The sequence below is a fragment of the Centropristis striata genome, chromosome 9, assembly GCF_030273125.1.
Source record: "Centropristis striata isolate RG_2023a ecotype Rhode Island chromosome 9, C.striata_1.0, whole genome shotgun sequence".
Taxonomy (NCBI): domain Eukaryota; kingdom Metazoa; phylum Chordata; class Actinopteri; order Perciformes; family Serranidae; genus Centropristis; species Centropristis striata.
In genome coordinates, this window is record NC_081525.1 from 7,613,571 (window position 1) to 7,635,093 (window position 21,523).

General features: G+C 38.5%; 1 protein-coding gene across 2 annotated transcripts in view; it reads right to left on the reverse strand.

Moving 5' to 3' along the window:
• Positions 1-15,490, reverse strand: part of LOC131977406 (carboxyl-terminal PDZ ligand of neuronal nitric oxide synthase protein-like) — a 266,401-nt gene extending 250,911 nt beyond the window's left edge. For both annotated transcript variants that reach the window (XM_059340693.1, XM_059340692.1), the window contains exons 1-2: positions 14,912-15,490; positions 14,509-14,580 (exon numbers count right to left, since the gene is read on the reverse strand). In XM_059340693.1, the coding sequence (XP_059196676.1) occupies positions 14,509-14,580; positions 14,912-15,016 (177 nt within the window). In that variant the 5' untranslated portion in view covers positions 15,017-15,490. The remainder of the gene's footprint in view (positions 1-14,508; positions 14,581-14,911) is intronic.
• Positions 15,491-21,523: the final 6,033 nt, after the last annotated feature.

The window sequence follows — 21,523 nt, forward strand, 5'->3', positions numbered from 1 at the left end:
CTAAAACCTGATTTTTTTTTTTTAGTAGTTTTATGTCATTTTTTGGTAATTCTGTGTCTTTTTTGGTAATTTTGTGTCTTTTTTGGTAATTTTGTGTCTTTTTGGGGTAATTTTGTGTCTTTTTTTAATAATTTTGTGTCTTTTTTTAATAATTTTGTGTCTTTTTGGGTAATTCTGTGTCTTTTTTTGGTAATTCTGTGTCTTTTTTAATAATTTTGTGTCTTTTTTGGTAATTCTGTGTCTTTTTTAATAATGTTGTGTCTTTTATGGGTAATTCTGTGTCTTTTTTTTAAAAAAAATTTGTCTTTTTTTGGTAATTCTGTGTCATTTTTAATAATTTTGTGTCTTTTTGGGTAATTCTGTATCTTATTTTAATAATTTTCTGTCCTTTTTGGGTAATTCTGTGTCTTTTTTAATAATTTTCTGTCCTTTTTGGGTAATTCTGTGTCTTTTTTAAATAATTTTGTATCTTTTTTGGAAATTCTGTGTCCTTTTTGGTCATTTTGTGTCTTTTTGGTGATGATTTAAAAGTTCTGGAAAAGTCCCATGATGCATTGTGACACTCCCACATGTATTCTGATGCATTTCATTGGCCAAGAGACCGAAAATAGGTGGAAAAAACTACAAATACTACAAAACCGCGTATCTGCTTTCCCGGCTTAAATGTGTTAAAGGCCGGTTGAGCAGGCTGGATAAAAAAACACCACTCCTTCACTGTGTTCGGTGCATGTAGTTCAAGCTCCTGGACACCTCCCTCTGGAGCGATTCCAGGCAGATACAACAGGGAGGAGACCCCAGGGCAGACTTACAACACAGCGGAGGGATTATTTATATCCAATTTGCTCTGAGAAGACCTCGGGATCCCCCAGAGAAGCTGGAAGACATGACTGGGGACAAGGGTGTCCAGGTTACCGTGCTAAGCCTACTGCTACTGTAACCCAAACACAAATAAACGGAATATAAATTATACAAACACTTTGCTGCCACAAAAAACATGTTTAAATAACCTTTTTAATGTGACTGTTGATGTTGAGCTACCTAATGTTTTGAGTGTTTTGGGGGGATTTTTTGTCTTAAGTCAACAGAGATTAAAGTTTCATGTTCGGCATGCCGCCTTGGCAACCGAGCTACCTAGATTCATTAAGTGCATAGCAAAAATTATATTTAATTGGCTTATTTTTATTTTTTAACTCCTACATCTGATTTTGTGTTGATTCTAACCTCTTGGCTAATTTTAATTTCAACCCGCTTTCAAATTGACTTTTCCAGATCTGCTCTCATGCAAGGCTGCCTCCTGCAGTATCCAGTTGAATAAATCATTATATTCTCTTTATGAGTTGCTTAACGTTCATAAGTAAGCATTGTGCCTTCAGCTATAAGCCATTTCCATATTGCATCTTGTAAATAAGCAGCAGATTGACTGGAAGCCAGATAACAGCAACACGTTCGCAGGGTTTGACTCACTCTCTCAGACTGTATACATGCCATCTCTGAATAGTCTGCAGCTCATTTACTCTCTTGTGAACAATAAAGCTAGTTAAGCATTAGCCACTGTTAAAAGCACTGAATGGCATTTACAGCCTTCCCTTTTAAGCCCTCACGGCCGGTTGGGATAAGGAGAAAGTGGCAACTGTGGAGATAAACGTGACGCGGAGAGAGCACTGAACAGCACATTGACATGAGCTACACAAATACCCATCATACTCAATTGATCCACCGATCCAATCACCTCCAGTGCAGAAAATCAGAAGCTGAGGAGGAGCAGGAGTAAAGGGAGTAAGGGTAATGAGCCATGCGTGGGTCATTATGAGCTCACTTTTTGACCTTTCAACTGCGACCTTAAGTAAGAAAAAGAAAAAGAAAAAGAAAAAGAAAAAGGGTGTCTCAGAACAATATCTGAGCTCAGGGCAGATAGAGAAAAGGGCTTGAAGAGCACAAAGAGACATTTAAAAATGTTCTTCAAAGATATCTATACACAAGGTTTATTTTTATTTATACATTAAAGTTGAGAAAGAATTCTTCCCCCAATTGAAAACAGCAGGGAGGAGGATAAACACATCACATCTGAGAGCGTCTTCCCCCAGACATTACCCTCCATCACTATTTCACTGAATCCATTCTTCAAAACGGTTTTATTTACTGGAGAGCACATTTCCATAATGCACAGGTGCTCGACAAGGAGCAGGCCCCTTCATCTGCTGATGTGACGGAGACTGCAGGACGTTCAAAGGGCCCCTGGTTATCATCTGCGTCTGAAAAATGGCGTAATAACCTTTATAGGGTAGCAGATGCTCCTGCTCTCTAGTTTCTACTGTGAGGTGCATTGCAGGTCTCTTTAAAAAGAGCCGTTTTTAAAACTGAACGAGGCAGCAGTGACTCACAAGTGGGAGCAGAGGACAGTAAACACATCACACCTGCCGTCAACGAAGAACTACGAAAAAGCCATTTAAAGAAAAAGTTTGATTCTTAACTTTTAACATGTTAAATAACAAGCTTTGAATCAGAAACTATTTTCAGTTTATTTGTGTACTTTCTTAACTATTGCATTTTGGACTGATTTAATTTGCAATGTTTTCTATTAGAAATCCAATAAAACATCTGCTTACCAATTTTCTAAGCAAAACCTGTGTCTTTTGCTACAAATATTTGCGCTGTGGTGTTGTAACAGGAAGCTGATAACAAAGATCTGTAAAGCGCTCACGCCTTGATAAGAGCAAACAACTTTTTGATCAAACAGTCCAAACATTAGATTAGATTAATCTTTCTTCTGCATCTTCCAGGTGACAATATTCACCCAAATGAGGCTGTTACCAATTTGACTTCAATATTAAAATGTAGACCCTCTAATGCAGAACGATGTCAGCCATGTGATGACAAATGACACAGAACCACTGCTGGACAGGGTCAGTGAGCAGGATTTAATTTAGGGAATGAATATCCTCTCTGAGCGAAGGGCACCTTCAGTCAAAGTAGGGCTGGGCGATGTGGACCAAAATACATATCCCGATATATTCAGGCTGAATATCGATATACAATATTAATCCCGATATTTTTACCCCAAAGTGAGAGCAAATGTTCAGTCAAAGCCAAATATGACGTATTACAAGTAGTTTTATTGAAACCGTTTATCTAAGTGAACATAAATATTGTATAACAGGAGAACCTTTTTTTTTTTTTTTTAAATCACAGCTCCGTAAAGTGCACATATAAATAAAAAAATATCTAAAATAAAAATAGCATATGAAATAAAAAAGACAAATCTTTTTCTGAAATAAATATATTTATATGAGAAAAGAATAATGAACGTTGCAAAAGACCTTAATATGACAAACCCTAGTAAGGGCAGCATTTATATATAAAGCAGTTTGCCTGGAGCAAGGATCACAGCGCAAAATTGAACTATATCGATATATATGCGATATGGTCTAATTCCATATCACATAAAAAATATATTGATATATCATTTATATCAATATATTGCCCAGCCCTAAGTCAAAGTATCATGCATATTAAATGGCAGGCAAAAGACAAATCTTTTTCTGAAATAAATATATTTATATGAGAAAAGAATAATGAACGATGCAAAATACCTAAATATGACAAACCCTAGTTTAGTTCAAGCCCATTTATATACTGTATAAAGCAGTTTGCCTGGAGCAAGGATCACAGCGCAAAATTGAACTATATCGATATATGCGATATGGTCTACTTCCATATCACATTAAAAAATATATCGATATATCATTGATATCAATATATCGCCCAGCCCTAAGTCAAAGTATCATGCAGATTAAATGGCAGAGAGCTACATTGGTAACAAAAAAAACAATCCTCAGTTTAGTGAGCTTAACACTCGTCTACCCAAAGCCATCATCTCATTGTTTTTAATGTGATGAGGTAAACAGGGAGGCGTGTACGTGAGTGTGTGTGAGGCAGCTGACAGACAGACAGGAGCAGCACACGAGTGTGTTTCCTCTGACCTGACATGGCAGCGTTACTGCCCGGAGTGACTCAGCCTCGTCTGTTAGTCAGATGTGTTTAACAAACAGAGCTGCTACTCCACTGTTGCTGTGGTGAGTAAGGCTCGTACTCAGGCATGTGTGGAGAAGGGCAGCCAAGTTTGCCGAGCTCTTAATAAACCGGGATGGACGCGTTCCCATTTGGTTTTCGGCCACATAAATTGTGGCCATGGCTGTACAGTAAAATCTGCTTATAGCGATCATGTCCAGGACGGACATGATCAAGTCTATAGACTCGCTATAGACTTGATCACGATAAGTGGATGATTATTATGACCAAATGTTTTTGTTTTACTTCTAATGCAGATAACCCTATAACTGACATTTGTTATATGAATAGAAGGCTTCACTGTTTACCCGCTCGCAGCAAATTCTTCTACCCCTTTCCTCACCAAGGGCCAGCTCTGTGTCTCTGCTCTGTGTCTCTGTGTCTCTGTGTCTCTGCTCTGTGTCTCTGTGTCTCTGCTCTGTGTCTCTGCTCTGTCTCTGAGTCTCTGCTCTGTGACTCTGTGACTCTGTGTCTCTGCGTCTCTGCTCTGTGTCTCTGTGTCTCTGCTCTGTGTCTCTGCTCTGTGTCTCTGTGTCTCTGCTCTGTGTCTCTGCGTCTCTGCTCTGTGTCTCTGCGTCTCTGCTCTGTGTCTCTGTGTCTCTGCTCTGTGTCTCTGCGTCTCTGCTCTGTGTCTCTGCTCTGTGTCTCTGTGTCTCTGCTCTGTGTCTCTGTGTCTCTGCTCTGTGTCTCTGTGTCTCTGCTCTGTTTCTCTGCGTCTCGTCTCTGCGTCTCGTCTCTGCGTCTCTGCTCTGCGTCTCTGCTCTGCGTCTCTGTGTCTCTGCTCTGTGTCTCTGTGTCTCTGCTCTGTGTCTCTGCGTCTCTGCTCTGCGTCTCTGCTCTGCATCTCTGTGTCTCTGCTCTGTGTCTCGGTGTCTCTGCGTCTCTGCTCTGTGTCTCTGTGTCTCTGCTCTGTGTCTCGGTGTCTCTGCGTCTCTGCTCTGTGTCTCTGTGTCTCTGTGTCTCTACGTCTCTGCTCCTATGTGTCTCTGTGTCTCTGTGTCTCTACGTCTCTGCTCCTATGTGTCTCTGCTCCCATGTGTCTCTGTTCTGTGTCTCTGTGTCTCTGCTCTGTGTCTCTGTGTCTCTGCTCTGTGTCTCTACAGCGGGGCAGTATGCAGATGGCGGTCCCCAGAGCTCCTCGCTGACCCTCCAGCAGGTGTGCGAGGAGCTCCCGGCATTATCAATCCACTTCAAACACAGGTGTTTCTCCTGTGCACATTCATTTAGAGCCATCTCCTTCACAAACAGCCGTGACCCTACACAGTATCGGTGCACAGAGTCCGCACAAAAAATAGCTACTGCAGGAGAAACTCGAAAATATATATTTTTTTTTCCATCATGATTGCAAAGTGCATGCAGCACTAGCCTCAGGTGACCAGCTGTATAGCAAACAAGTTACAGAAGAATAAGATTAAAAATAAAGAAAAGGCGTAAAAACAAAATCCCTTAGTATTCAACAGCAGCTGATGAAAGAGAGTTTGGAGACCTTTCTTTCTTAATGCAGGACATGTCTCCTGAAAAGCACATTGGTTAATCCGGGTGGATTCATTAGACAGCTTCTATATCTTGTTAACGTCAATCAAACGGAGGCAGGTTAACTCCAGCAGCCATTAATTAAAAGGAGACATGTGAGACAAATTACTTAATAAACAACACTATAGGTGTCATTTCACTTATAGGTGACTGTCAATAGGGGTGTGCCATATCATATCGTTCACAATAATATCGGTATATTTTTTTTATGGTTAAAAAAAATGCATATCATGATATTGGCAACGTTCCTACTTCTTGATGTAGTGGTTTAAGTTGTTTAAATCACAAAAAGCTACTTACTCCCTGTAGCTAAACACATGCAGCTTTCAAAATAAGAGCACGGTGTGTTAAGAGAATCAACCACAGAATTTACAAGAAGACTGTTGAGATTTGCACTTCAAACTAGATTTTAGATTTTTAATTATTTAAACAGACAAAAAAAATCATATTTTCTATATCTTTTTAAGTATTTCCTAATATCGTCAAAAATAGCGTGCAATATCATGATATTCTTTTAGGGCCATATCGCCCACCCCTAACTGTCAACATCAGCATCATTACCATTACCATTACCCACTGGTTCTACATTAAAACATCCATTTGAAAACATAAAAATAAATAAAGGATACCATTATAAATTCCAGACAAAGTCATGAAGAGGGCGTGATGGGGAATATGCTGAGGTAAATCATAATGAGTGTAAACACTGTATGTGTTTATTTAGCTGTGCACACAGAGCAGAGAACAATATGCAAAGTCTAAGTTGAAGGTGCTAACAACCATGTAATTACTTCAGGGAGTCATAAAACTTAGCTGTCACAGGTAAATGTACCGCCTCACCATGATTATTACCACTTCTTCATGTTAATGTGATGCTGCATTGATCCCTGCAGGCACAATTTGGCAAGATGGAGGAATTAAGTTGCTCTTTACTGATATTCAATCATTTTAAAATTTCAGGATTTCTTTTAGAGTTGTCTGTGTTTTGCCAAAGAGTTTTATTCTTGGGGTGATGACGCAACTTCTGTCTGAGTCATTCATAATAAATACTGCTGAAACAATGATTCTGTAAATTTGTCAGATAACAAAGAATTAGGATCTTAACAAGTCATTTATCAAGTAAAAACATCAAACATATGGTTGTTACAGCTTCTTGAAATGTCACGATTCTTTTTCCCCACAAATCAATTATCTCTGTGAAGTCGGTCAGAAAAATAATTTTTAGGAATTAAGTTCAGTGCCATCATTCTTAATTTTTTCATCGACATTTCCCTTGCCTGATCCTCAGTCCCACCCACTTTGAACTCAGTGCTCCGGCAGGACCTTTGTCAACTTTCCTGTTGCTAAGATAAGCAATGTGCTTGGCTAGGCTATTTTGAAATGAAAAACAAACTATGCAGATGTATAAAAGACGGCTGGGGGGTCTGCAAAAGGAACACTGACCGTGTCACAATCTCAGAGGAACCATCCTGGAGAAAATTTAGTATATTTATAAGTAAAATGCATCAATCTTGTGCACTTTCAGAGCTAAATGAGGGCAAACACCTTTTAAGAAATATTTTAAAAGGACAATGAAGGTTTCTTGAATATTTTATTTAAGGCATCTTAATTTGACAGTTTTCTTGTAAATTCTGTGGTCGACACTGTGCTCTTATTTTGAAAGCTGCATGCGTTTAGAACAGTTAGTCACAGTTTAAGCTTTAAAAGCTTGCGTCTACTTTGACAGACACTCACCCAACACAACACAACGCAAAATAACTTTATATTATGAATTGTATAAATATACTTTCAGTAGCTTGAAATGTGATGTTAGCGCAGCACATGAGACTATGGCTGGACAGATAATTAGGTTAATCAGGTAATTAATGGGGAAACCCTGGATATGGCATTTGACTGTTTGTGTGTTTGTTGTGTGTCATAACAAGTTACCCTAATTTGTCAGATATTTACCTACTTGTTATTCCCTGTATCATCAAAAACCCATAATAAGTCAGTTATTGCATCTAAAAAAATTGTTTTATTGTTTGTTTATTGTTAATTTTTCAGATAATTTACTATTTCAAGGTGTACATTTCCAGATCATAGCTGATGAGGTTCAGCCTTGGTGGCATATAAGATATAATATCTATGATAATCACAGGAGCACCACTTATCTTGATGCTGGTTAGACAGGAAACATGGCCGCCAACAAGCCACTTCATGGCCAATACTATGACTCTCTCCAATGATGGATCATTACAATGCTAATATACTGCCTCCTGGTCAATTCTGTAGATTGGATCTAACAGCACTGTACAACACATGAAAATTGACTTTTTTTTTAAACAGTAAAGTGTTAAAACAGGACATGAAAGCATACACTGATCCAATGATAAATTAACCCTAACACCAATTAATTGGATCCTGGTCCAGACTGATCAGCCTCGCACCTGGAGGGATGGACAAAGCATTTCTGTTCCTCTCTTCTTCCCTCTCGAGCACCGTCGTTATGCTCTTTCAGTCTCCTCAGACACATCTAATCTTCTCATCCCATGCTGCTCAATCTTCATACAGACAGTTAACCCAGCAAAGACAGATTAATGAGAAATTAATCCCTTTAATTCACTGTAAAGGTCTCCTCTCCTTTTAACCAGATAAGCTGCTACCAGACTTTGCCAGATAATGATAATAAATTAAATTTATAAGGGCCTTTATCTTACACAGCATGTTCATCTCCGTGTGGACTTCAGCTGACAGCGAGAACAGAGTGAAAAGAGATAAGATGGCTTTATGGTGGATGTTCTCTAATCTAAAGCTCCAAAAATATGAAAAACAAGAATGATTAGTCCATCAATTCATTAGTTTGGTTTGTAGTCAGAAAAACAAGCACATTTTGTTTAATCAATTCAACTCGTAAGTAATTTATCAAACAGAAATGCCAGCTTCAACAAAAAAATGTTTAGCATTTTCCACTTTATGCTGACATTTAATAAGCTAACGATTAATTGATCAATCGCCAAAAAAACAAACATCAAATAAATAATTAAAACTATTGTGGATTGCAACCCTAAACTTGTTAACAAAACTTTTTTTAACTAATACATTTTTCTGCTGGAGAGAAGTTTCACCAAGTGAGGCTTCAATTGTTTTTCCATCTGTGATCAGCTATGTTTCCTTGTTTACTCCTGGAGAGTAATTAATCATTCCAGAATAACATGCGCAACCCAAAGTGTGTGTGTGTGTGTGTGTGTGTGTGTGTGTGTACTGCTCCTCTGTAGGTGGCTGCTTCCTGCTTTGCCGTGTCATTAGTTTGTTATCAGCTACTGGCTTACAGGTGACTCATACACACAATGAACAATGACACCATACATCAAGCGGTTGCCCGGCAACCAGCATAGCTCTCACTGACTGTGCAGAAAGAGAGGCTGATTGAAATCTTGGAAAATACCAGACACTGTGGGGAGCATCATTTTACCAAACTTTCTCTCAGGAACTCCACAAGCCATCAAAAGTTAGATTAGAGTGCAGACTAGAAACTAGAAGGCTTTGCTTCATTGTCCCTCAAGTACTCTGAAAATGGTAAGCAAAGACTGCTTGAAGCGGCCAAGAGCAGAGTTTCTGTGGCTACATTGCAGCCTCTGCCAGATGAAAAGGCTGCAAGGCTTAACAACTGAAAAACCAAAAGGACCTCCAACCTAAACAACAGAATTGGTCGTGTCAACCACCAAAAACAAGTAATATGAGCGTTTCGCTGGTACAGAGTGGGTACTTTCTAAAAAATAGTGCACACATTATAATCATGATTACAATGCATAACTGTAAGGTTCGCTGTTGTAAAAAAAAGGCTGCAGTTTCATTGAATTTAGGCAACAAAACCACTTAATGATGACCTCCTGGTTAGGCGTTATAAAACAGTAAATAAATGTGCTTAATTTCCAGCAGTGAAGTAGTTATGAGGACGATGTGGCTACTGGAAGTGACAGTTACGTTAAAACATGAGGAACGGAAGTTAAGTGTTGTTTGAATCTCGTGGATTACCGAATTTCTTCAAATAGTAGCCGGGGCTTCTATTAATAAAAAATCAGTTTGGGACCCGGCTAATAATAGGGGCAGGCTATTATTTGAAGGATGCTTTTATTAAAAAAGAAAATCAGAGCAGCTCTGACCGGCACTTTTTAGAGTGTTTTACACACAGATTGTAGCCAGTTACCCAGATGTCAGCCATATTGTAAGTACTCGGATGTAAACAAACAATGAACAGCACGCTAAATGTTCATTTTAAGCAGGATTTAAAATGTCTTAACTACTAAAAAGCCCAGAAGAACGTGCGTAAACGGCTCGACTTTACACAGAATGACTAGGACAGCAGGAGAAACAACCATATTTACCTACAGTACTAACTTGTGTGGCCAAACTTCAAAATACAGGTGTTGTGTTGAAATCTGTTACCATCAAATGATGTTTCCTGAATGGTGTTCTCCGTAGCATCACCTCCACGGTTGGAGTTAGGATTTCAGTTTAAGGTTAGGCCTTGTAGAGAGAACTGTTTGGGGTTAAGGTAAACTTGGGGTCATGTTAACAACTTAAAGGAGGACTGGTTGGGGTCAGGGGTCAGGTTGGTGCAGGTTAAGGTAAGGGGGACACATATCGACGGGGAACAGACTTTGACATAACAGAGAGACCCGGCTTATAACAGAGGCCGGCTTTTCTTTTTAACTAAAAATTGTTTTTACACCCGGTTACTAAATGAGGCCGGTCATTAATAGGGGCCCGGCTTTAAATTGAGGAAATACAGTACTTATGTTTTCACATCTAGTACAAAGGGCGTTCTCCTGGGAGAAAGTCCTGGGTTTATTCCACCCATTTGCCTCCACTCCCACCTGAGGTGCAACTTTTGTGTTTCATACTCATATAATTACTACGGCCAACTATGCGGTCATTTTTTAAGGGGAGAACAGTCTGGGACTTTTGTGAATCTGAAGGTGTATATACCAACCCTTGATAGAGACTGCACAGGTTTGCTGACATCTGGAAAGGCTTTCTGAATCTTTCTATTTATTACAGACTAAGCATGGGAAAAACAGTAATGTTTCTCTGTGTATAATGTGGTCTACATTGTCATTGTTTTGATGTGCCTGTTTGTTCTTGCTCATTCAACAGATAGAGTAGAAGCCTCTGATCTGGGCCTTTATCATGCTTTGTCAGCAAACACTTCCCAAGCACTTTCTGGAGCTGCTTAACAGGAAAAACACCCAGCAGTTTGGGGAGCAAAAACAATAATCCCTCTGAGTAAGCTTCCTTTTGTTGCTTCAGTTCGACAATGATATTAATTCAATTTTTTTGGTTATGTTCAATCTGCTAAGACACTGTGAAAAAAGTCTTATAATGTTCAGGAAAACCTGCTTCTATGTTGCTGACATTCTGATGTAAACAAACATGTAAACACAATGGGTCAATTACACAATACACTGGCATGACCTCGATTAGTGTTGCTGAGCTTGAGAAGTTGAAATTGTAACTATTGTGACATGCTTAGTGGTCATATTAAAAACTTCCTCAAGAAAAATGATATTGAAGTAGATGGCTGGAATGATAAGCTGAACTAAAGATTTATTTATCTTTTTATTTTATCTTGATTTAGCATACACATTTAGAGCTTTACGGACATCTATACGTATCTGTGTGTGTGTATAGATATATGTATGTATATACTTATTTACTTATTTTTTTTCACTTATTTATTTTGTGGTTATGACGGTCCCCACCGTTTGTAAATTAACAAAATGTGCAATAAACATATGTTTAAAAAAAAAAATAAAGCATAAAAATGGATGCATACATTTTTTTCCCACACTTCATTACTACTTAGCACTTTTAACACATATCATATTTGTTATAATCCATAATTAAATTACAATAAACAGATGTATAAGCCTGGCTCAGGATGCAAACACGATGCACATGCTGACACTCGTCATGTTTCACCATCCAACGCTGATTTTAAACTCTTCTCTTCATCCACTCACAAAACATCCGCCACTGCCGCCTCTCTCTCTCTCTCTCTCTCTCTCTCTCTCTCTCTCTCTCTCTCTCTCTCTCTCTCTCTCTCTCTCTCTCTCTCTCTCTCTCTCGCTCTCTCGCTCTCTCGCTCTCTCAGTCAGTCAGTCACACACACACACACACACAGCCTTCGAAACACACACTAGAGAGAGAATCATGATGCATCTAAGAATCTATTTTTCCCGGACTCCTGAGTCATAACGCCACATATGTGCCAATTTTGAGCCTCCAATTTAAGTCACAACACACCTCATAACAAACAACGGATGACATAAAATGAATAACGGTGGTTTCTGCTTTCAGACACAGAGTCAAATACGACACAACTACAACTTATTATATCACAATATTGCATATGGTGTAAGCATAAATTCAGTATCTCATGTAAAACAGTTACTACTGTTCTTGTCAAATAAGGTAATGAACAGGTTTGTACACTCAAATAAACATTCAGTTTAGGTTGCTTTGGCTCACTTGCTGCCCAAGTACAACAAACGCCTTCAGAGCCACTCCACTCGTCTCATGCTTTCCAGTGTGACCTCTCTTCCAAGCTGGATACCTGTGGTTTCCCTCCATTGTGTTGTCAAGCCAGTGTCAAACCATTTTCACACTGGAGAAGCCAAACCAAAGCCTGTTTTCCTGCCAACAACAACAGCTGCCATGGCAGCACGCTGGGAGGTCCACTTTATAGGAGTGGGTCACTTCTCTTAAAAGGGCAATAAGAACATTTTGCTCCTAGAGTGGGTGGAATCAACTTAAACACATGCAGTAGATATAGACTCTGAGTGTTGGTCAGTTTCAGCAGAAAACAGCAGTTATTTAAAAAGAAAAATGGGTAACGCTTTATAATAAGGTCCTTAATAACCATTAATTAACAAGTAATAAGGCATTGTTCTCGCTTTAGATCCGGTAGTTGCAAAAAGCATAGTTAACTTATAGTTAACTTATAATAGATGAGCAATAAAGTATATTTTAATATCAATAAGCAAACAAAATAAGATTAATGAAGGCATGGCAAAGACATAATGGGTGGATCATGGGTGTTTGTAATGCCATTATTAATACTTATATAAGCTTATAAACACACAATAATGTTAATAAGCATCTTGTAAGGACTTACAAGGGCCTTATTACTTGTTAATTAATGGTTATTACAAGGACCTTAATATAAAGCGTTACCGAAAAATGTCAGGAAAAGTGAAGCCTTATTTTACTGAATTTTACTATTTGCTGTTTTGTTGTAAGTTCTGCTCCAAAAATCCTTATAATCCTTAAAAATTCTGGCGGTAAAGTACAAGCTGGTGCGTTGCCTGTGAGGTAGCATGTATTTGCCCCTGTCTTTGGTCTTTAAGGTATCATCGATTAATCACAGCACACCTACCAGTTCATCACCATAATCCTCAAATACCTCCTCTACACCACTGGCACAACCTATATTAGGTTGCTAAGCCAACTGCTGCCAAGCTGACAGACACACTGATTAAGATTAAGTCTACTTTTCTGGAGCTGAAAAAGCTGTAAATCTTAGGTTTACACAGCAGAAAGAGGGCGAGAGAAGGGGGGAGAGATCACACTCCAGTGCATTGCTTCAAAGCAAACTTCAAAACAGTGATGGAGCACATGGGAGACCAAGCCTCCCGCCAGGCAGTCCGAGCCGGGGACAGTGCAAAGTCTGAACGTTTAAACTCCAAAGTGCTTTTACAAATCACACTCATATGTCTATGGATAAGTGATAATGCTGTAGTTATTGTATTCAGTCATCCGTTGGTTGGTGATTTGTTGTGCCACTCACTGTGGCTTCAGTGGGAAAGGTTGCAAAGTAGTCCAATTGGCACATGTATATATTTCACAATTGAACCCTCTCTATCAGAGCGAGTGAGCAAAATTCCCCCAAAGCAATAATTGCATATATACAATTTTGGTGTTGTCTTTAATTCGGCATCATAAATAATAATAACCAAACCACTTGGATTAATATTTCAATTCACGTAACTCAAAATTAGCTTCACCAGGAAGGTCAGTAAATCAAAAAGTTGAGGATTTCATGATGTAAATTGTTGTTGGTTAATCATACATATCGTCACCCTGTTAAAATAATCGCCTAACTCATTTTTTTCAAGTTTTTCAGGAAACACAAAAAACTTCACCAAAAGTGTAACAAAATGTAACAAAGGATGGCTATTGGCACAGTAATAACATTGTGTGTAAATTATGTAACTTAAGAGAAATAAATGACTTAGGCAATTTTTTGAACATGCCTTTGTGACTCAAGCAAGATATGGTAACACTTTATTTTGAAGGTGTCTACATGAGAGTCACACAAGCCTGTCAGAAACATGACATGACAAGTATCATGAGCATTAATGTTACTTCAAAGTGTCATTAATCTTCATGACACATCCCATGTCATGTTTATGACACGCTCATGTCACTCTTATGTAGACACCTGTCAAAATAAAATGTTACCATATCTTGCTTGAGTCACAAAGGCATGTTCAAAAAATAGCCTAAAGTCACATTTTATTTTGACTTAGCCATAATAAATCCGCTTAAGTCACACACTTGACATAGGCCATTATCTTAAAGGGGTAAAATCAAGATCTGATCAATTGAGAATGTAGGTGATTTTACCATAGGTGGCCGGCGTCATGAGGAGATGATTTAGGCAACAACAAAAAAACGATATTGACAAAAAAAATGACTTAGGCGATTATTTTAACAGTGTGGCGATATGCCGAATACAGCAACGGGCCATAATTCATCTTAAAACACCTTACATGGTATGTTACAAGACATGCTCATTAGCTGATAAGCGAAAGTATTAAAAATGCAAGATTTCAAATTGAGTCTTGTCAATATTCAACTCACTCGTATTCTTCTCATCGCAGCCACGATCTCCACTCGGCTGCTCGGCCGCGTCACATCCAGACTGCCGATGTACTGTCGACAGGAAGGTAAAATATGACAGGTACAACACGTTAATTAACATATATTTGACACTTACTTGATTCTTCTGTACTGAAACACTTCAAGTGTCCAGTTCAGGTAATGATTAACTTCAATGTCTGAACTTTACTAGCTCGCGAGCCGAATCTCCCAGGATTAGATTTCGGTTTCAAAACGTCATTTCACTTATGGATTGTTTTCAAAAACAGGTCAGGCTAAGTGTTCAGACAGGTTGACCAACAAATACTACATTTAACAACACAGGTTGCATTTGAATGAGACGCTAACCTGTTTTTTTACACTTTACAGCTGCGTGTGAATTTACCTTTGCCTCGAAGTTGATCCCATGCTGGAATGCTTCCTCGTTGTGCAACGGGATCCTCAAATCGTGCCCATCATCAACAAGGTTGTACTTGGTTTTTGCAGGCATTTTTAAAAGTATTTAGTACTCCACACTACCAGAGGAACCAAGAGAATATCAACAGAAAACGAACCGGGTCGGTTTAACCGCGCGAGTAATCCAATAAAGAAAAAAAAGCAATTCCCAATCCGGTTAGTGCATGTTCTCCATCGCAGCGAAACGTCCCAGCATTAAACGCTGCTACACCGCCTCAACAGCGGCCAAGTGGCGGCAACTCCTTCCGCAGCGCTCCGGCGCACCGCTGCCCTGCTAATATTCAACCGAACAGCTTTAAAAACACACGCAGGCCAACAGAAACAGCGACATGCGGGGACAGATGTGTTTTCCCGACTTTTCCTCCTGTGGTGAGTGTGGAAGTTGGTTGGGTCCTGCCTCCTGCCCTGGACTCCCCCCCCCACCCCGCACGGAGGGAGGGTGTGATTGGAGGAGTGCGGGGATCCCACCTGTTTCCATTGGAACAGAGGCGCACCGTGGCTGGCTGGAGGAGGGGCTCAAAGGCTGGTACCTGCCCCCTCCTACCCTCACACACACACACACACACACACACACACACACACACACACACACACACACACACACACACACACACATTCTTTTTTTCTTTCCTTTTTTAGTTTGAGTTTGAGTTTGAGTTTGAGTTCATTTATTTTAAACAAGGACAATAGGCTACATGTTAATAAAGATTTACATGTAAATATGCCCGTAAATATGCCTGTAAATATCCCCACCGACATCAGGACCTCAGACAGTCATGGTCAGTCATGGTCACCTAACAGATATATTTAAAAAAAAAAAAAAAAAAAAAGCTCTTATTCTTTTCTCTTCTTTCCTTCTTTAACATATAGCACTCCTTTAGTGATGACAGTTAGCTCTTAAAGTTATGTACTAACTTGATTCCTATGGTCTATGTCTAGAACCATCAGGTTGAATGCACTTATTGTAAGTCGCTTTGGACAAAAGCGTCTGCTAAATGACATGTAATGTAATGTAATGTAATATGCAAGAGGTTTGAATCCGGCCTGAGCTCCCTTTACCGCATGTCCTCCCCTCTGTCAACTCCCTTTCTATCTGTCACTTTCAATAAAAGCAAGGAAAATACCAAAAAAAATAATATTTAAAAAAATATATATATATGCAAGATTATAGCCAACAGCTAATTTCCATCTTTAGTCCCTTTGGCAGGTTGATGTCAATACCATAACCATAACAATGAAATCAATACAACAACGAGTTGGCAGTTGGCCTTCATGGCCAGAATGAGCAGCAGGAGAGAAAACGTGTCCTTGAGCACAATAGAACAGAAAATAAAAAGAAAAGCAAGAACGATGAAAAGTATAGTGGATCATGGAACATATATGGCAAAGGGTCAGGGGACCAAATCTATTTCACTAGTGTTAAATGCTACGTTTACACATTTTTGGCCCACCACCACCCCACCACTTTTGGAGGACAACTTTATTTTTATTTTTATTTACAGAACAAGAAAAGGTCAAACAACTTAAACAGAAAATAAGGTATATAATAAAAAAAGAAGAAAGAGTAGATATTTACAACACCAGTTGTTGTTAATGTTGATTACTGATAGTTAACATGTAGGAGGAGGGTTATTGTGTGGCCATACATGTACGCTGATAAGCAAATCAGCAGACTGACCGACCAATGGGGGAATTTTATGTAAATGCTACAGATGCGTATGTGTGTGTGAGTCACACACACATACACATTCTTGTACTTCTATCTTTGTGAGGACTCTCATTGGAACAGTGAATTTACTTGCAAGGTTATAATAGTTTTGGATTTTTCATTAGTTTTAGTTTTAATTTCGTTGTGAATTTTTGTTTTCAAATTCAGTTAGTTTTAATTCGTTTTTAGAGTGAGTTTGCTAGTTTTAGTTTAGTTTTTATTAGTTTTAGTGTTAGTTTTAGTTTTTTGTAATGGGGTATTTGTTGGGTGGGAGGTTAAAAGAGGTCACAGTAAATTTTGCCTTTATTTCCTTTGTCTGAGCCATCTTCATTATGTATGAAAAAGTTGACAAAGACGAAAACGAAGGACATTTTCACTATAATTTTACTTAGTTTTAGTTAGTTTTGTAACCACACAATACAGTTTATTAATTATAATTTTTTGAACTCATTTTTATATTTATTTCAGTTAACAAAAATGTTTTTTTCAATTCTAGTTTTCGTTTTCGTTTACTATAATAACCTTGTTCCCTAGCCCCTTAACCTAACCCTTAACCTAACCTTCACCATCACAACTAAATGTCCAACCCTAACCCTAATATAAACCTAACTGTAACCATTAACCCTTAAACAAAGTCTGAACTCTCAAAAAAGCCTTTAAAGAAGTGAGGACCGGCTGAAATGTCCTCACTCTGCAAAAATGTCCTCACTCTATTGGTTAAACGTGTTTCGGTCCTCACTATGTAGGAAGTACAAGAACACACACACACACACACACACACACACATGCATACACACCATTCACAAACACTGCACATACTCAGGAATAACCTGACTGTCACTCGTGCATACAAAGGAGTGGTGTAGCTGACTGTAATGCATCTGTTCTCTGAAAACTTTTGCTTTGTTATTAATCCATTACATTACATACATTAAATGCATACATTCAGTTGTAGGTTGTTTGTTCACAACATACATAACAAAAAAAATACTATCTTGCAGACTTTACACCCTTGGACCTGTTCTGGTGAGAATAAGAAATGTTAACATGGCTTTACAGATGTGGCTGATGAGTACTACCACAACAAACCTCTGTCTCTGAATCAAATACAAAGGGCAAGCCTACCAACTAGTGGCCAGATCTGCTAGCACCTCTAGAGCATCATGAAAAACGAAAAGGTAAGAATAAAAAATGATTCTCTTTTTTATTTTTTAAAACCTCCACTCATAACCCTACATTGTATAAATAAGGTCATAACATATATAAATAGGTGGATGAAACCTGTAGAAAGCTGTACATTGTATTGTCATTCTTTGTACCTTAAACTACACATAACTACCTTATTTAATGTCAATTTTAGAATTTCATTTTTTGTGTTTCTAGCACAGATTTAGAAACATTTAGACATCGAGACATCTACAGCCTACAGCAGTTTAATGCTTTAATGCAATTTTCTTGCCTTTCTCTTCTATTCATTACTGTTTGTAAAGCAAAATAGCAAAAATGACCTTGGATTCCCAATGTTAAAACATTAATTTTTATATAAAATGGGATAGGTCAATAGAGGCGACCAACTGCTGGTCCAGTTAAATCCAAATGGGACAAAAAAGGCACTGAATTATAAATTGCATCAGCAGGAATCAGAATATATCATCAAAATGCAAAAGTGGCTTAAATCTAAGATATCAAAAATATCTAGTCAGCGTACAGATGCAACGATAATATGCTAATATGTTATAATTTAAGAAAGATCCTTCACATTGAGCATCCTCCACACATTCTGTTCAAACATCTGGAATAAAAGCATCTCCAGTCTGAGAGATGTTCCGTAAAGTACAGTGATATGTCATGTTTAATGCATTTATCATGATGCACAACATCTGTGTCACCCTGGGAGTAGCAGCGCTCCCCTAAAGGTGGTCCCATCAGGCAGGGAGGGAGGGAGGGGAAGTGGGGCAGCAGTAATTCACATTCTCACCACCTCTTTGGAAATATATAAAGTGCTGCTGCTAATGGCGTCCTGAGGGCTTCTATGGTAGCAGGACGAGCCGGCATATGATTTACTCTGGATGATATGTTCAAAACTGGCATCTGGCGATCAAGATTCGCCCTCCGTCTTGATTACAAATTAATTAAACCTGCTGTGCAGAACTTTTGTCTCCCTCCTCTGGCAGTGAGATGAATCACACAAACAATGTATCTTTGTTTGCCCTTCATACAGCTAGCTTTCTTTGCTAGTACGAGTAGGTCCTGATGTGGTTTAGTACCAGTAGGTCCTACTGCCCTTACTTTTTAACTACGCAATTTTTGACTTTTTGATCCTGCTGTATCTTATTTTATCTTATTCGTATTTTTATTTACATTTCCCTGTTTAATTGAAACTGTTTTTATTGTTTTCAATTGTGTCTTGCTGTTTTAATGTGTATGTAAAGCACTTTGAATTACCTTGTGTTGAATTGTTCTATACAAATAAACTTGTCTTGCCTTGCCTTTGCTACAGAAACTTTTCTTGGATTTTATGCCATAGCTTCCACCATACTCCTATCACCATGGTCTCTCCTCGGTTCCTACCCCCTTTTACTCAGTCTGGTTGACACAAAGCAAACCACACACATCACAACTCAAGTATTCTATGAAACAAGAGCTCTTTCCCTGACGGCTATATGCCTAATCAGCATTGTGTGTACTAATTTGGCAAGGGCTTGAATGTAATAGACATTTATTTTGCTGTAAAAGTCGAGTAAACCAGCTTTAAAATCTAAACATTGTCATAATTCATTAACCATTGCATTGCATTAACCCCGATGGCCCACTGTACAGTTTTAGATGACGTGTTTTCTTTCTGAGCTTGTACAGCTAGCTTTCTTTGCTCCAGAAACTTTTCTTGGATTTTATGCCATAGCTTCCACCATACTCCTATCACCATGGTCTCTCCTCGGTTCCTACCCCCTTTTACTCAGTCTGGTTGACACAAAGTAAACCACACACACCACAACTCAAGTATTCTATGAAACAAGAGCTCTTTAACACTTATCTGCTGTACTCTACTGCCCTTACTTTTTAACTATGCAATGTCTGACTTGTGTTTTTTATTATTTTATCTATGTTCTTATCCTGCTGTATCTTATTTTATTTTATCTTATTTGTATTTTTATTTCTATTTCCCTGTTTTAATTGACTGTTTTTACTGTTTTCAATTGTGTCTTGCTGTGTTTAATGTGTATGTAAAGCGCTTTGAATTACCTTGTGTTGAATTGTGCTATACAAATAAACTTGCCTTGTCTTGCCTTTCCCTGACGGCTATATACCTAATCAGCATTGTGTGAACTAATTTGGCAAGGGCTTGAATGTAATAGACATTTATTTTGCTGTAAAAGTCGAGCACACCAGCTTTAAAACCTAAACATCATCATAATTCAGACTATAGAGAAGCTGTTGAAACTAGAAGATCTATTCTAGGGAATACATTGGTACCAACCAGACATGATATCTTGGCTGAAAGTGAGGCTATTAGAGAGGACGAGATTTTTAACACGGCCCTCTGACCTCTGACCTCTGACCTCAAGATATCAGAAGGAAAATGGGCGCTATGGGTACCCACAAGTCTCCTCTTTACTAACATTTATGCTGATGACATGCAGTTTAATTCTATGAAAGGCATCTTTGAACTGATTTATCAGGAAAAATGACTAAGTCATACGTTTTCAGAACATGTTGATGTTAACCCTTTATCAGGCGAAGAACTATATTTGGCGGATATCGAAAATGAGTAATAAATAAAATTATATTTTGAGAAGAAAGTTGCAAATTTACTAGATTAAAGTGGCAAATCTACAAGAAAAAAAGTTGCAGATTTAAGAGATTTAAAGTGGCAAATCTGCACGAAAAAAGTTGCAGATTTACAAGAAAAAGTGGAGAAAAAAAGCAACTTTTTCACCACTTTAATCTCATAAACTTTTTTCTCAAAATATTACCCCCCTCCCTCGGGTCCGTATGTTTTTTTTTACACATTCTGGCTGTACGTAATATCCTCCAATATTCTCTAGGGTTGAAATTTGGAATTTGCAAGTATTTCAATGAGTGCCCTATTAAGGGTTAAGGCCCCACATCACTCAAATTTTGTGGTTCTTTTTTCTGCATTCAGTATTTTGAATGATTTCTCTGCCGTATTAGAAGTCCCTGAGGTCAAGACCACCTTGCCCTCACGACAGCAAACAGCAAGATGGCCAACCAGAACAGCTGCTGTCTCTGCATGACAAATTATTGCTGAATACAACCCGTTCCCCTCTCAGGGACCCCGTGTGCTCTTAAGGCTCTTTAAAAAGGATCGACGGTAACCTAATCCCTGCCAGGTCTTCAAATACATGTTGATCTGTTGATTAGGGCTTTGGCTTATAAAACATATGCTCCTGACACAAAACAGGTTTTGGAGATCAGAGCACAAAAACATGATGTCTCCACTTAAAAGCTAAAAGGCAGCATGTTAGCCTTTCACAGTCACATGGAAAAAATACAGCTGTACTACTGGAGCCTTTTTCTTTAGAGAACTGAAAGAAGTTACACCACAAAAGACTTCAGCCTGCCAGTGTGTCACAGAGTCAAGGGAGGAATTTATTTCTACACAATACAGTAATCCCACGCAAGAACCTGTGTGTCATTTGTATTTGACAAGTCAGAAAAAATCATATGGTTAGCATCAACTGAGAAAATAATAAGAATATACCTGTTTAGGGTGCATCCACATGGGCAAATTACATTGAAACAAGACAGACTGTAGTTGTTTAGCCTCTTTTTGTTGTGTTTTGTGTCTCTTTGTAGTTTTTACTAATCTCT